The 14049-nt window shown below is 52.0% G+C and overlaps 1 protein-coding gene across 4 annotated transcripts in view; it reads right to left on the reverse strand.

The window, feature by feature from the left end:
• cdca2 (cell division cycle associated 2) overlaps positions 1-11725 on the reverse strand; it is a 73368-nt gene extending 61643 nt beyond the window's left edge. For 3 of the 4 annotated variants that reach the window (XM_072485689.1, XM_072485688.1, XM_072485686.1), the window contains exons 1-2: positions 11599-11715; positions 10586-10683 (exon numbers count right to left, since the gene is read on the reverse strand). In XM_072485689.1, the coding sequence (XP_072341790.1) occupies positions 10586-10668 (83 nt within the window). In that variant the 5' untranslated portion in view covers positions 10669-10683; positions 11599-11715. Of the gene's footprint in view, positions 1-10585; positions 10684-11598 lie in introns of all 4 variants that reach the window. The other variant, XM_072485687.1, reaches the window with a different exon arrangement.
• Positions 11726-14049: the final 2324 nt, after the last annotated feature.

Here is a 14049-nt window from a genome sequence, read left to right on the forward strand (position 1 = left end):
ACCATGCCCCGCATTGGGTGGAGTTAGAGGTGGGGGAAGAGAGGGACCAACGCCCATTGTGGAGGTTGGATGTGGGACTGCTGGCAGACGAGGGAAGTGTGCGGGAGGGTGCGGGGGTGTATTGAAAGGTATCTGGAGGGCAACGACAACGGGGAGGTGCAGGTGGAGTAGTATGGGAGGCGCTGAAGGCGGTGGTCAGGGGAGAGTTAATCTCCATCAGGGCTCATAGGGTGGAGAGAGGGCAGGGAAAGGGAGAGGTTAGGGGGGAGATTTTACGGGTGGACAGGAGCTATGCAGAGGCTCCTGATGAGAGACTACTCAGGGAGAGACGAAGTCTCCAGACGGAGTTCGACCTGTTGACCACAGAGAAGGCAGAGGCACAGTGGAGGAAGGCACAGGGGGCGATATATGAATATGGGGAGAAGGCGAGCCGGATGCTGCCACATCAGCTCCGTAAGAGGATGGCAACGAGGGAAATAGGCGGAGTCAAAGATGGCAGGGGAATTACGGTGCGGAGTGCGGGGAAAGTGAATGAGGCGTTTAAGGCCTTTTACGAGGAACTGTATAGGTCCCAGCCCCCAGGGGGGAAAAGAGGGGATGCGGCAATTCTTGGACCAATTGAGGTTCCCAAGGCTGGAGGAGCAGGAGGTGGCAGGTTTGGGGGCGCCAATTGGGGTGGAGGAGCTGGTTAAAGGACTGGGGAGCATGCAGGCAGGGAAGGAAGGCCCCGGGCCGGATGGGTTCCCGGTGGAGTTTTATTGGAAGTATGTAGACCTGTTAGCCCCGTTGCTGGTCAGGACCTTCAATGAAGCAAGGGAGGGGGGGGACCCTGCCCCCGACAATGTCGGAGGCGACGATCTCTTTGATCTTGAAGCGGGATAACTACCCACTGCAATGTGGGTTGTATAGACCGATCTCGCTCCTTTTGTAAAAAATATATTTTATTCAAGTTTTTTGGCCAAACATAACAATACGTAGTGTTTCTTTTACACAACAATAAAGCAATAGAAATAACCGTGGCCAGTTTTAAACAAATAAATAAATAATATATATAAACAAAAACAAAAAAACTAAACTAAACTAAACGGCAACTGCCTTGTCCAAAATAAATACTCTCCAAAAATACAGTCCCAACAATCCAATATACAATTACAAAAACCAAATACCTATACATATACAATAACATCCCTGAGAATCCGTCCGATTCCTCCCCCCCCCCCCCTCCCCCGCCCCCCACCCCCCCCCACCCCCCCCTCCCTCCCCCCTCCCCTCCCTCCCTCCCCTCCCCCCTTCCCCCCCCCTCCCCCCCCTCCCCCCTGGGTTGCTGCTGTTATCTACTTCTTTTCCATTCCCTCTATCTTTCTGTGAGGTAGTCGACGAACGGTTGCCACCGCCTGGGTGAACCCCTGAGCCGAACCCCTTAACACAAACTTAATCCGTTCTAACTTTATGAACCCTGCCATATCGTTCATCCAGGTCTCCCACCCCCCGGGGGCTTAGCTTTCCTTCCACATTAACAATATCCTGCGCCGGGCTACAAGGGACGCAAAGGCCAACACTGTCAGCCTCTCTCGCCTCCTGCACTCCCGGCTCTTCTGCAACCCCAAATATAGCCAAACCCCAGCTCGGTTCGACCCGGACCCCCACCACCTTCGAAAGCACCCTTGCCACCCCCACCCAGAAACCCCTGTAGTACCGGGCATGACCAGAACATGTGGGTGTGATTCGCTGGGCCTCTCGAGCATCTCGCACACCTATCCTCTACCCCAAAAAATTTACTAACCCGTGCTCCAGTCATATGCGCCCTGTGTAGCACCTTAAATTGTATCAGGCTTAGCCTGGCACACGAGGACGATGAGTTTGTCCTACGTAGGGCATCCGCCCACAGCCCCTCCTCAATCTCCTCCCCCAGTTCTTCTTCCCATTTCCCTTTCAGCTCATCGACTATGATCTCCCCCTCGTCCCTCATCTCCCTGTATATGTCCGCTATCTTACCGTCCCCCACCCATGTCTCTGAGATCACTCTATCCTGCACTTCCTGCGTCGGGAGCTGCGGGAATTCCCTCACCTGTTGCCTCGCAAAAGCCCTCAATTGCATATACCGAAATGCATTCCCTTGGGGCAACCCATATTTCTCCGTCAGCGCTCCTAAACTCGCAAACGTCCCATCTACAAATAGATCTCTTAATTGTACTACCCTAGCTCTTTGCCATGCTCCAAATCCCCCATCCATTCTCCCCAGAACGAACCGATGGTTGTTTCTTATCGGGGACCGTACCAAAGCTCCCGTTCCTCCCCTGTGCCGTCTCCACTGCCCCCAAATTTTCAATGTAGCCACCACCTTGGCTTGTGGTGTATTTCTTTGGTGAGAACGGCAATGGCGCCGTCACCATTGCTTGCAGGCTAGTCCCCTTGCAGGACGCCCTCTCCATTCTCTTCCACGCCGCTCCATTCTCTTCCACGCCGCTCCCTCCCCTTCTCCCATCCACTTACACACCATTGAAACATTGGTGGCCCAGTGGTACTCACTTAGGCTCGGTAGTGCCAGCCCCCCCCCCCCGTCCCTACTACGCTGCAAGAATCCCCGCCTCACTCTCGGGGTCTTCCCAGCCCACACAAAACTCATAATGCTCTTCTCAATTCTTTTGAAAAAAAAACCTTCGTGATCACCACCGGGAAGCACTGGAACACAAAAAGGAATCTCGGGAGGACCACCATTTTAACCGCCTGCACCCTACCTGCCAATGACAAGGACACCATGTCCCATCTCTTGAAATCCTCCTCCATCTGTTCCACCAACCGTATTAAATTAAGCCTATGTAATGTACCCCAATTCTTGGCTATCTGGATCCCCAGGTACCGGAAGTCCCTTGTTACCTTCCTCAACGGTAAATCCTCTATCTCTCTGCTCCCCCGGGTGCACCACAAATAACTCACTTTTCCCCATGTTCAGTTTATACCCTGGAAAATCCCCAAACTCCCCAAGTATCCGCATTATCTCTGGCATCCCCTCCGCCGGGTCTGCCACATATAGCAACAAATCGTCCGCATATAGAGATACCCGGTGTTCTTCTCCCCCCCCCCCCCTAATTACTCCCCTCCACTTCCTGGAACCCCTCAGTGCCATCGCCAGTGCAAACAATAACGGGGACAGAGGACATCCCTGCCTCGTCCCTCTATGGAGCCGAAAATAGTCAGACCCCCGTCCATTCGTGACCACGCTCGCCATCGGGGCCCTTTCCAGCAACTTTACCCACCTGATATACCCGTCCCCAAAGCCAAATCTCCTCAACACCTCCCACAAATAATCCCACTCCACTCTATCAAATGCTTTCTCAGCATCCATCGCCACCACTATCTCCGCTTCCCCCTCTGGGGAAGCACCCATCATTACCCCTAGCAGCCTCCGTATATTTGTATTTAGCTGTCTCCCCTTCACAAACCCAGTTTGGTCTTCATGGACCACCCCCGGGACACAATCCTCTATCCTCATTGCCATTACCTTGGCCAGAATCTTAGCATCCACATTCAGGAGGGAAATAGGCCTGTTTGACCCGCATTGCAGCAGGTCTTTTTCCTTCTTTAGGAGGAGCGATATCGTTGCCTCTGACATAGTCGGAGGCAGTTGCCCCCTTTCCCTCGACTCATTAAAGGTTCTCATCAGTAGCGGGGCCAGCAAGTCCAAATATTTCTTATAGAATTCAACTGGGAATCCGTCTGGTCCCGGGGCCTTCCCCGCCTGCATGCTTCCAATCCCTTTCACTACTTCCTCCGTCTCAATCTGTGCTCCCAGCCCCACTCTCTCCTGTTCCTCCACCTTAGGAAATTCCAGCTGATCCAGAAAGCACATCATTCTCTCCTTCCCGTCCAGGGGCTGCGCTTCATATAATCTTTCATAAAATGCCTTGAACACTCCATTCACTCTCTCCGCTCCGCTCCATCTCCCCCTCCTCATCTCTCACCCCCCCTATCTCCCTCACTGCTCCCCTTTTCCTCAGTTGGTGCCACCCTGTGCCTTCCTCCATTGTGCCTCTGCTTTACTCGTAGTCAACAAGTCAAACTCTATATGTAGCCTTTGCCTTTCCCTGTATAGTCCCTCCTCCGGTGCCTCCGCGTATTGTCTGTCCACCCTCAGCAGTTCATTCAACAACCGCTCCCTTTCCCTACCCTCCTGCTTTCCTTTATGTGCCCTAATAGATATCAGCTCCCCTCTAACCACTGCCTTCAGTGCCTCCAAAACCACTCCCACCTGTACCTCCCCATTATCATTAATTTCCAAGTACCTTTCAATACACCCCCTCACCCTCAAACACACACCCTCATCTGCAAATAATCCCATGTCCATTCTCCAGGGTGGAAGCTGTTGTTTTTCTTCCCCTATCTCCAGGTCCACCCAGTGTGGAGCATGATCCGAGATGACTATAGCCGTGTACTCCGTCCCCGTCACCTTTGGGATCAGTGCCCTTCCCAAAACAAAAAAATCTATTCATGAAAATACTTTATGTGCATAGGAGAAAAACGAAAACTCCTTACTCCTAGGTCTACTAAATCTCCAGGGATCTACTCCTCCCATCTGCACCACAAAATCCTTAAGCATCCTAGCTGCAGCCGGCCTCCTTCCGGTCCTGGACCTCGATCTGTCCAGCCCTGGGTCCAGCACCATATTAAAGTCTCCACCCATTACCAACTTTCCCGCCTCTAGGTCCAGGATGCGTCCTAACATACGCCTCATAAAATTGGCATCATCCCAGTTCAGGGCATACACGTTCACCAATACCACCGCCTCCCCTTGCAGTTTGCCACTCACCATCACGTATCTGCCCCCACTATCTGCCACTATAGTTTTTGCCTCAAACATTACCCGCTTCCCCACTAGTATGGCCACCCCCCTGTTTTTTGCATCTAGCCCCGAATGAAACACCTGCCCCACCCATCCTTTGCGAAGTCTAACCTGGTCTGTCAGCTTCAGATGCGTCTCCTGAAGCATAACCACATCTGCCTTAAGTTTCTTTAGGTGTGCGAGTACCCGTGCCCTCTTTATCGGCCCGTTCAGCCCGCTCACATTCCACGTGATCAACCGGGTTGGGGGGCTCTTTACCCCACCCCCCTTGACGACTAGCCATTTCCTTTTTCAATCCAGCTCCTCACCCGGTTCCCACGTAGCTGTATCCCCCACAGGCGGCGCCCCCCCGCCCCGACCCCCCCCCCCCCCGCCCCGACCCCCCCCCCCCCACCCCCCATACCAGCTCCCCCTTCTCCCCAGCAGCACCAACCCAGTTAAACACCCCCCCCCGCTAGATCCCAAGCTAGCGTAATTGCACCCCCCATGTTACTCCCAGAAGTCAGCAAACTCTGGCCGACCTCGGCTTCCCCCCGTGACCTCGGCTCACACTGTGCGAGGCCCCCTCCTTCCTGCTTCCCTGTTCCCACCGTGATTACCATAGCGCGGGAACAAAGCCCGTGCTTCCCTTTTGGCCCCGCCCCCACTGGCCGGCGCCCACAGCTCCTCATCCTCTCTCACCCCCTCCCCCACGACATGGGGAAGAGAGAGAAGTTACAGGGTCGCAGGTTTAACAATCTGGGAAGTCTTCTCTTCCCCCTTTTCCCCCCTTCATCCCCCAAATTCACCCCCCCCACTTTTGTCCCAAACGTTCTTTTTCTTCTGGCCCGCTCACTCCAGCTTCTCCTCGACAATAAATGTCCACGCTTCGTCTGCCGTTTCGAAATGGTGGTGTTTCCCTAGATGTGTGACCCACAGTCTCGCCGGCTGCAACATTCCGAATTTAACCTTTCTTTTATGCAACACCGCCTTGGCCCGATTAAAGCTTGCCCTCCTTCGCACTCCAATCCTGATACACGCGGATCACCGCATTCTCCCACCTACTGTTCCGAGTTTTCTTGGCCCACCTGAGGACCATCTCTCTGTCCTTGTATCGGAGAAATCTCACAACTATTGCTCGATGAATTTCTCCAGCCCTCGGTCTTCGCGCCATAACTCGATCGGCTCCCTCCACCTCCAGCGGACCCGTCGGGGCCTCAGATCCCATTAACGAATGCAGCATCGTGCTCACATATGCCCCGACGTCCGCCCCCTCTGCACCTTCGGGAAGACCAAGAATCCTTAAGTTCTCCTCGCATTGTTCTCCAGCACCTCCAGCCTTTCCACACATCTTTTGTGTTGTGCCTCGTGGATCTCCGTTTTCACCACCAGGCCCTGTATGTCGTCCTCATTCTCAGCAGCCTTTGCCTTCACGACCCGAAGCTCCTGTTCCTGGGTCTTTTGCTCCTCCTTTAGCCCCTCAATCGCTTGTAATATCGGGGCCAACAGCTCCTTCTTCATCTCCTTTTTGAGTTCTTCCACGCAACGCCGCAGGAACTCTTGTTGGTCAGGGCCCCATGTTAAACTGCCTTCTTCCGATGCCATCTTGCTTTGTGCCTGCCTTCCTGGCCGCTGCTCTTGAGGATCCACCGCAATCCGGCTACTTTCCTCTCTTTTTTCCATCCGTGTCCGGGGGGGATTCCCTTCTGGATTACCGCACAGTGTTATTTGCCGTTAAAATTGCCGATGGGGCTCCTATTAAGAGCCCAAAAGTCCGTTCCACCGGGAGCTGCCGAAACGTGCGACTTAGCTGGTCATCGCCACACCCGGAAGTCCCCGATCTCGCTCCTTAATGTAGATGCTAAGTTCCTGGCAAAAATGTTGGCCACGAGGATGGAGGACTGTGTCCCATGGGTGATTCACGAGGACCTACTCGTAAAGAGTAGGCAGTTAAATACGAATGTGCGACGGCTCCTAAATGTGATAATGATGCCATCGGTGGAGGGAGAAGCGGAGATAGTGACAGCCATGGACGCGGAGAAGGCCTTTGATCGGGTAGAGTGGGCGTACCTCTGGGAAGCGTTGAGGAGGTTTGGGTTTGGGAGAGGGTTTATTAGTTGGGTTAAGCTCCTGTATAAAGCCCCGGTGGCGAGTGTGGTCACGAACCGGCGGAGGTCGGAGTATTTCTGGCTGCATCGAGGGACGAGGCAGGGGTGCCCCCTGTCCCCTCTGCTGTTTGCATTAGCAATTGAACCTTTGGCCATGGCGTTAAGGGAGTCGGGAAAATGGAAGATGGTGGTTCGAGGGGGAGAGGAACATCGAGTGTCGCTGTACGCAGACGACCTGTTGCTGTATGTGACGGATCCAGTGGAGGGGATGGTGGAGGTAATGCAGATCCTACGGGAGTTTGGAGATTTTTCGGGCTTTAAGCTCAATGTAGGAAAGAGTGAGCTCTCTGTGATCCATCCGGGGGACCAAGGAAGAGGGATAGACGGCCTACTGTTGAGGAGGGCAGAAAGGAGCTTTCGATACTTGGGGATTCAGGTAGCTAGGAGCTGGGGGGCACTGCACAAACTTAATTTGACGCGGTTGGTGGAACAGATGGAGGAGGATTTTAAAAGGTGGGACATGTTGCCACTCTCGTTGGCGGGTAGGGTACAGTTGGTTAATGTGGTCCTCCCGAGATTTCTTTTTGTATTCCAATGCCTCCCAATTGTGATTACTAAGGCCTTCTTTAAGAGGGTAAGCAGGAGCATTATGGGATTTGTGTGGTAGAGCAAGACCCCGCGGGTAAGGAGGGGGTTCCTGGAGAGTAGCAGATATAGAGGGTTGGCGTTGCCGAATTTGGCTGGTTACTATTGGGCAGCCAACGTGGCAATGATCCGTGGGTGATGGAGGGAGAGGGGGCGGCGTGGAAGAGGTTGGAGATGGCGTCCTGCAAGGGAACGAGCCTGGGGGCGCTGGTGACTCACCGCTGCCGCTCTCGCCGACAAGCTACACCACGAGCCCGGTGGTGGCGGCAGCGCTAAAGATCTGGGGGCAGTGGAGACGGCACAGGGGTGCAACGGGAGCCTCGGTGTGGTCCCCAATCAGAGACAACCATCGGTTTGTCCCAGGCAGGATGGACGGGGGTTTTCAGAGCTGGCATCGGGCAGGGATTAGAAGAATGGGGGACCTATTCATTGACGGGACGTTTGCGAGCTTAGGGGCGCTGGAGGAGAAGTTTGGGCTACCCCCGGGAAACGCTTTCAGGTACATGCAAGTGAGGGCATTTGTGAGGCGGCAGGTGAGGGAATTTCCGCTACTCCCGGCACAGGGGATTCAAGATAGGGTGGTTTCGGGCGTATGGGTCAGAGAGGGCAAGGTGTCGGCGATATAACAGGAGATGAAAAAAAAAGGGGGAGGCTTTGGTAGAGGAGCTGAAGGGTAAATGGGAGGAGGAGATTGAGGAGGAGCTATGGGCTGATGCCCTAAGTAGAGTTAATTCCTCTTCCTCGTGTGCCAGGCTTAGCCTGATACAATTTACGGTGGTTCATAGAGCGCATATGACGGGGGCGAGGCTGAGTAGGTTCTTTCGGGTGGAGGACAGATGTGGGAGGTGCTCAGGAAGTCTGGCGAACCATGTCCATATGTTTTGGTCATGCCCGGCACTGGAGGGGTTCTGGAGGGGAGTGGCAGGAACAATATCTAAGGTGGTGAAAGTCCGGGTCAAGCCAAGCTGGGGGCTAGCACTATTTGGAGTAGTGGACGAGCCGTGAATGCAGGAGGCGAAAGAGGCCGGCATTCTGGCCTTTGCGTCCCCAGTAGCCCGGCGAAGGATCTTGCTAATGTGGAAGGAGGCGAAGCGTGGAGGCCTGGATAAATGATATGGCTGGGTTTATCAAGTTGGAAAGGATAAAGTTTGCCTTGAGAGGGTCTGCGCAGGGGTTCTACAGGTGGTGGCAACCGTTCCGAGATCATCGAGCATTAGATGAAGGTTGGACAGCTGCAACACCAACCCGGGGGGGGGAGACACCGTTCGTGAGGGGGTTTCTCTGGGGGGCATTTGAGCAAGAAAACACAGGAATGACCCGGAAACTGACATGTACGGGAAGAATCCAATGTACAAAGTTCTGTATCTTATTGACTTGCCATGTTCATGTCTTGCCACGCAAGTTCTCTTTCGTTTCTTTGTTACCGGGGGGGGGGGGTGTTTGTAAGGTGAAAAATATTGTTGAAAAACTCTTAATAAAAACGTACTTTTAAAAAAAAAGGGGCAACACAGATGGAGAAGGTAGTCAGGAAGGCATACGGTACACTTGCCTTCATTGGCCGGGATATTGAGTATAAAAATTGGCAAGTCATGTTGCAGCTGTATAGAACCTTAGTTAGGCACACTTGGAGTATCGTGTTCAATTCTGGTCGCCACACTACCAGAAGGATGTGGATGCTTTAGAGAGAGTGCAGAAGAGATTTACCAGGATATTGCCTGGTATGGAGGGCATTAGCTATGAGGAGAGGTTGAACAAACTCAGTTTGTTCTCACTGGAACGACAGAGGTTGAGGGGCGACCTGATAGAGGTCTACAAAATTATGAGGGGCATAGACAGAGTGGATAGTCAGAGGCTTTTCCCCGGGGTAGAGGGGTTAATTACTAGGGGGCATAGGTTTAAGGTGCGAGGGACAAGGTTTAGAGTAGATGTACGAGGCAAGTTTTTTACGCAGAGGGTAGTGGGTGCCTGGAACTCGCTACCGGAGGAGGTGGTGGAAGCAGGGACGAGTGACATTTAAGGGGCATCTTGACAAATACATGAATAGGATGGGAATAGAGGGATACGGAACCCGGAAGTGTAGAAGATTTTAGTTTAGACGGGCAGCATGGTCGGCACAGGCTTGGAGGGCCGAAGGTCCTGTTCCTGTGCTGTACTTTTCTTCGTTCTTTGAAAAGAATTAGAGGGTAATTTTATAAAAATAAATTTAGAGTACCCAATTTTTTTTTCCAATTTAGGGGCAATTTAGCATGGCCAATCCACCTAACCAGCACATCTTTAGATTGTGCGGGTGAAACCTCAGCAGACACGGGGAGAACGTGCGAACTCCACACGGATAGTGACCCAGGGCCGGATTCGATCCCGGGTCCTCAGCGCCATAGTCCGAGTGGATTGGATTGGATTTTGTTTATTGTCACGTGTACCGAGGTACAGTGAAAAGTATTTTTCTCCGAGCAGCGCAACAGATCATTAAGTACATGAAAAAAGGAAATAAATGAAAATACATAATAGGCAACACAAGGTACACAATGTAACTACATCAACACCGCATCGGGTAAAGCACACAGGAGTGAAATGAAAATGAAAAATGTAGTGTTAATGAGGTCAGTCCATAAGGTCAATTAGGAGTCTGGTAACAGCAGTTAAGAAGCTGTTTTTGAGTCTGTTTGTGCGTGTTCTCAGACTTTTACTCACCACTCAGTGCTAACCACTGTGCCACATGCCACCCTAATTAGAGGGTAAACTGGGTATTTTTTAAATAAACACAGCAACTTCTGTTCATCTGGAAGGATGCTAGAAGCAAATTCAGCAGCAACTTTGGATATGTACTTGAAATGTGGAAATTGGATATGTACTTGAAAAGGAAAGATTTGCATGCCTTCAGGAAAAATATTAGGTACACCGATTCACATTACTCCTTGTGAATGGCAGTCTAAACTAAGATTACTGGACTGTCATTTACATTCTTGACCATTAAAAGTATATTTCTTCTGAATCATGTCAAAAATTTACAAACCTTCCAAATGATGGCCTCGAGTCCAACGGAGAGGGAAACCCATTGCCATTTTCAATCCAAGTTAAACCCCCATTGTGATCCATAATCAAGCTCGCAGTCTTAAAAAGATAACAAAGACGATTTTTTTTTTTTAAACGTGAAAAAGGGACCGGGTGGTGACAATTGCAGATAGTGAGTTGTCAAACCAGTCCACGCATTGTCCAAGAGAGGCTCTGAACTCAAATGTCAAGCAATTCCCACCCAGCACCAGCAAACCCCTTGTATGTCCAAACTTCTTAAACCACTGCCATTTGCCAAGGTGCCCCTTGTGGGTCAGTGGTAAAACGGCCAACAAATTCATCGGGTCGCGGGTGGCAGACTTCAACGTGAAAAACACGAGCTGACACGAGTGACTTTGAGATTTTATTCATTTTTTTGAAAATAAATTTAGAGTGCCCAATTAAGTTTTTCTAAATAAAGGGGCAATTTAGCATTGGCCCATCCACCTAAACTGCACATCATTGGGTTGTGACCCATGCAGACACGGGGAGAATGTGCAAACTCCACACGGACAGCGACCCGGATCGAACCTCGGCACCGTGAGACAGCGCTGCTAACCACTGCGCCACCGTGCTGCCCCTTACTTGAGATTTTAAAGTGGGGGTGGAAAGGCAGAGGGTAGGGAAAAGGCAATGGGGAGGGAAGAAGGGACAACGACAAAGCGTGAGCTGATGGGTGGCTCTGAATGATCGACTGACAGTCAGGCAAGATCGTGCAGCGGTAACGCTAACCACCACACTCCACTCTGGGCAAAGGCTTCTGGAAAAGATGCTGCAAACCGGAGACGAACACAAAAGGGCTGGAGAAACTCTGCAGGTTGGAGGGAAACAGGGGCACTCTACCCGGGCTTCAAGCCGGGGCTGGGAAAGCCCAAGCCCTCCCTCCCTCAGGATTGACCGGGCAACTCCTGAGGAGAAAGCCCGACCAGAAAAGCCAGGTGTGGTGTTTCTTCCCCACGCACGCAGATTTCCCACCTCCTCGGCGCGACTGCCTTTTATTTTCAGCTGAGAGGAGAGACGGAAAGCGGCCGTTTGCTTCGCGCACCCACCGTCCACTCAGCCGGCCCGGCGCCGCGCACTCAGCCGTCGAAGGAAAACGGAAAACCCGAAGCTGGGGGAGGGGGCGGGGCGCTCGCGCCAGCGGCGGCATTCGAAACGACCAATAGGGAGCCGGACTGCCGGGCCACGTGACCGGCCGCGCCGACCAATGGGGAGGGCGCTGGGCGCGACGGTTGGCCGGGGAGGCGACGGGTGCTGCGATTTGAATTGCGAGCGAGCGACGCGCGCCATTCGGCCCGTCGCGCCTGCGCCGGCGGAGGTGCGTCGTGACTCCTTCCCCCCACCCCCACCCCCCAACCACCATGAACACAGTTTCTATTCAAGTAATTATCTAACGCCCTCTTGACATTGAAGCTGCAGGCTGCGCATTCATTCCAGAACCTGCTCGGTGAGAGCTTTTCCCCACCCCTCCATTTCCATTACTGCACAGCAAGATCACACACAAAAATATAAATTCAGACACAGCCTGACCCCATTTTCTGCCAGCTGAGGTTGGGTGAGAGGTCAACATCGGCCCAGAAAACTCAAGGGCACTGAAGTGTTGGGTGCTCTGAGGTACAGACGAACCAACACGGTTGCAATTGGTACAACGCAGTTTTATTCCATTAAACTATTTATACATCAGACTTGGGACTCAGCACGTTGTGACTGTGTGAGTGTCTTGCTTTGAGGTCCTGGCCCTGTGCCATCGCCAGATGGACTGCCGAGGAAGTGTCGTGTTTCTTGTCTTATACTGTGTCTGCTCTTGTCTGTGATTGGCTGTCGTGTTATGCGTGCTAATTGGTCCGTTGCTCTGTCTATCATTATGTATGTGTGATGATGTATGTTTGAATATCACGACAGGCACCGCACATTTTTCTTTTGTCGTTCTTCAAACACGCCCAGGGTTCAGGTGATCCCAGCGCCCTGCGAGGCAATACAGCCAATGGGCGAGGGAGCATCCTGTGAAATGTGAGCGATGTTCTTTCTCCAGCCATGCTGCGCAACCAACTGAGCACTGCCGGATTTTTCCAATCACCAGCGACTGCCATTGTGCCTGCTGCCAATTGCGCCAGCGTGTTTTCTGTGAATAAATCAAATTTGGCGAATGGCAGTTGACACAAATCTGTTGGGATGTTTTCATGGATGTGGCCAGAGCTGTCAAGGCGACAGCCCTGGCATGGCTTACACGTTTGAGTCCATTTCAGCAGGCAATGCGTCTGGTGTCACAGCTCAGACACACCAGGACATCTTATGGGTTTTTACAACCATCAATGATAGTTCCAGATTTATGAACTAAATTCAGATTCCAGCAGCTGATGTGGTACAATTTGAAACCATGTCCCCAGAGCCTGAGCTAAGTCTTTTCCTCACTCTTCCAGCAACATTGCCACTGTCTCGCTCGCCCCAGGACACGATAACAGCAAGATTCTGCTCGCCCAATAAACTTCCATTTCATGAGCTAATTTCACAATCTTGTGATGTCCCAAAGCCCTTTATGCTGAATTAAATATCTTTTAATCATCGCTGGAATCTACAAAGCACAGCAATTCCCACAAGCAGCAATCTACCCGCTTCAGGAATGTTAGTTGGGCGAGCTCCTGGCCAAAAACCCACGGTTCAAGTTCCACTTCAGGACTTGATGGCTTTGTCAGGTGGATCCTAAGACGGCGCACCAAGTTATCAATCTGCAAATTCTTCCACTCCTCCTCGGGAAGCCAATAACAGCAGGAAAGGCACCTGCTCAGGCACCTGCCGAAGCAAACAGCAAACAACTGCAGCACCTTCCACTGAATGACCATGGTAATCGAAGGTCACAGTCACCAAAGTCTTTTCAAGCATAGCACCTATCGAGAGGGAGAATGTTGGTTGACAAATAAATATTGGCCATCAGACAAGGAGTTCATTCCTCCTCCTTGCCTTGGGATTTTTTTCTTTGTGCACATGCGGAATCCACTGCAATCCATTGACTGCTCAATAGAGGGGGATAATGCTTCAGTGAAAACTGACTTTACACAGATCAACATCAGCAGCCGTGGGCTTACATGCAGTAATAATAATAATCTTCATCACTGTCACAAGTAGGCTTACATTAACACTGCAATGAAGTTACTGTGAAAATCCCCTCGTCGTCACACTCCAGCGCCTGTTCGGGTTCAGAGGGAGAATTCAGAATGTCCAATTCACCTAAAAAGCAGGTCTTTCGGGACTTGTGGGAGGAAACCCATGCAGACACGGGGAGGACTTGCAGACTCGGCACAGAGAGTGACCCAAGCCGGGAGTCGAACCGGGGACTCTGGCACTGTGAAGCAACATGCTCACCACTGTGCAACCATGTTGCCCTGCGCTGCAAGATTTATGCGCAAACTACAAATAAAATGGTTAGAA

This window comes from Scyliorhinus torazame, chromosome 20 (genome assembly GCF_047496885.1).
Source record: "Scyliorhinus torazame isolate Kashiwa2021f chromosome 20, sScyTor2.1, whole genome shotgun sequence".
NCBI lineage: Eukaryota > Metazoa > Chordata > Chondrichthyes > Carcharhiniformes > Scyliorhinidae > Scyliorhinus > Scyliorhinus torazame.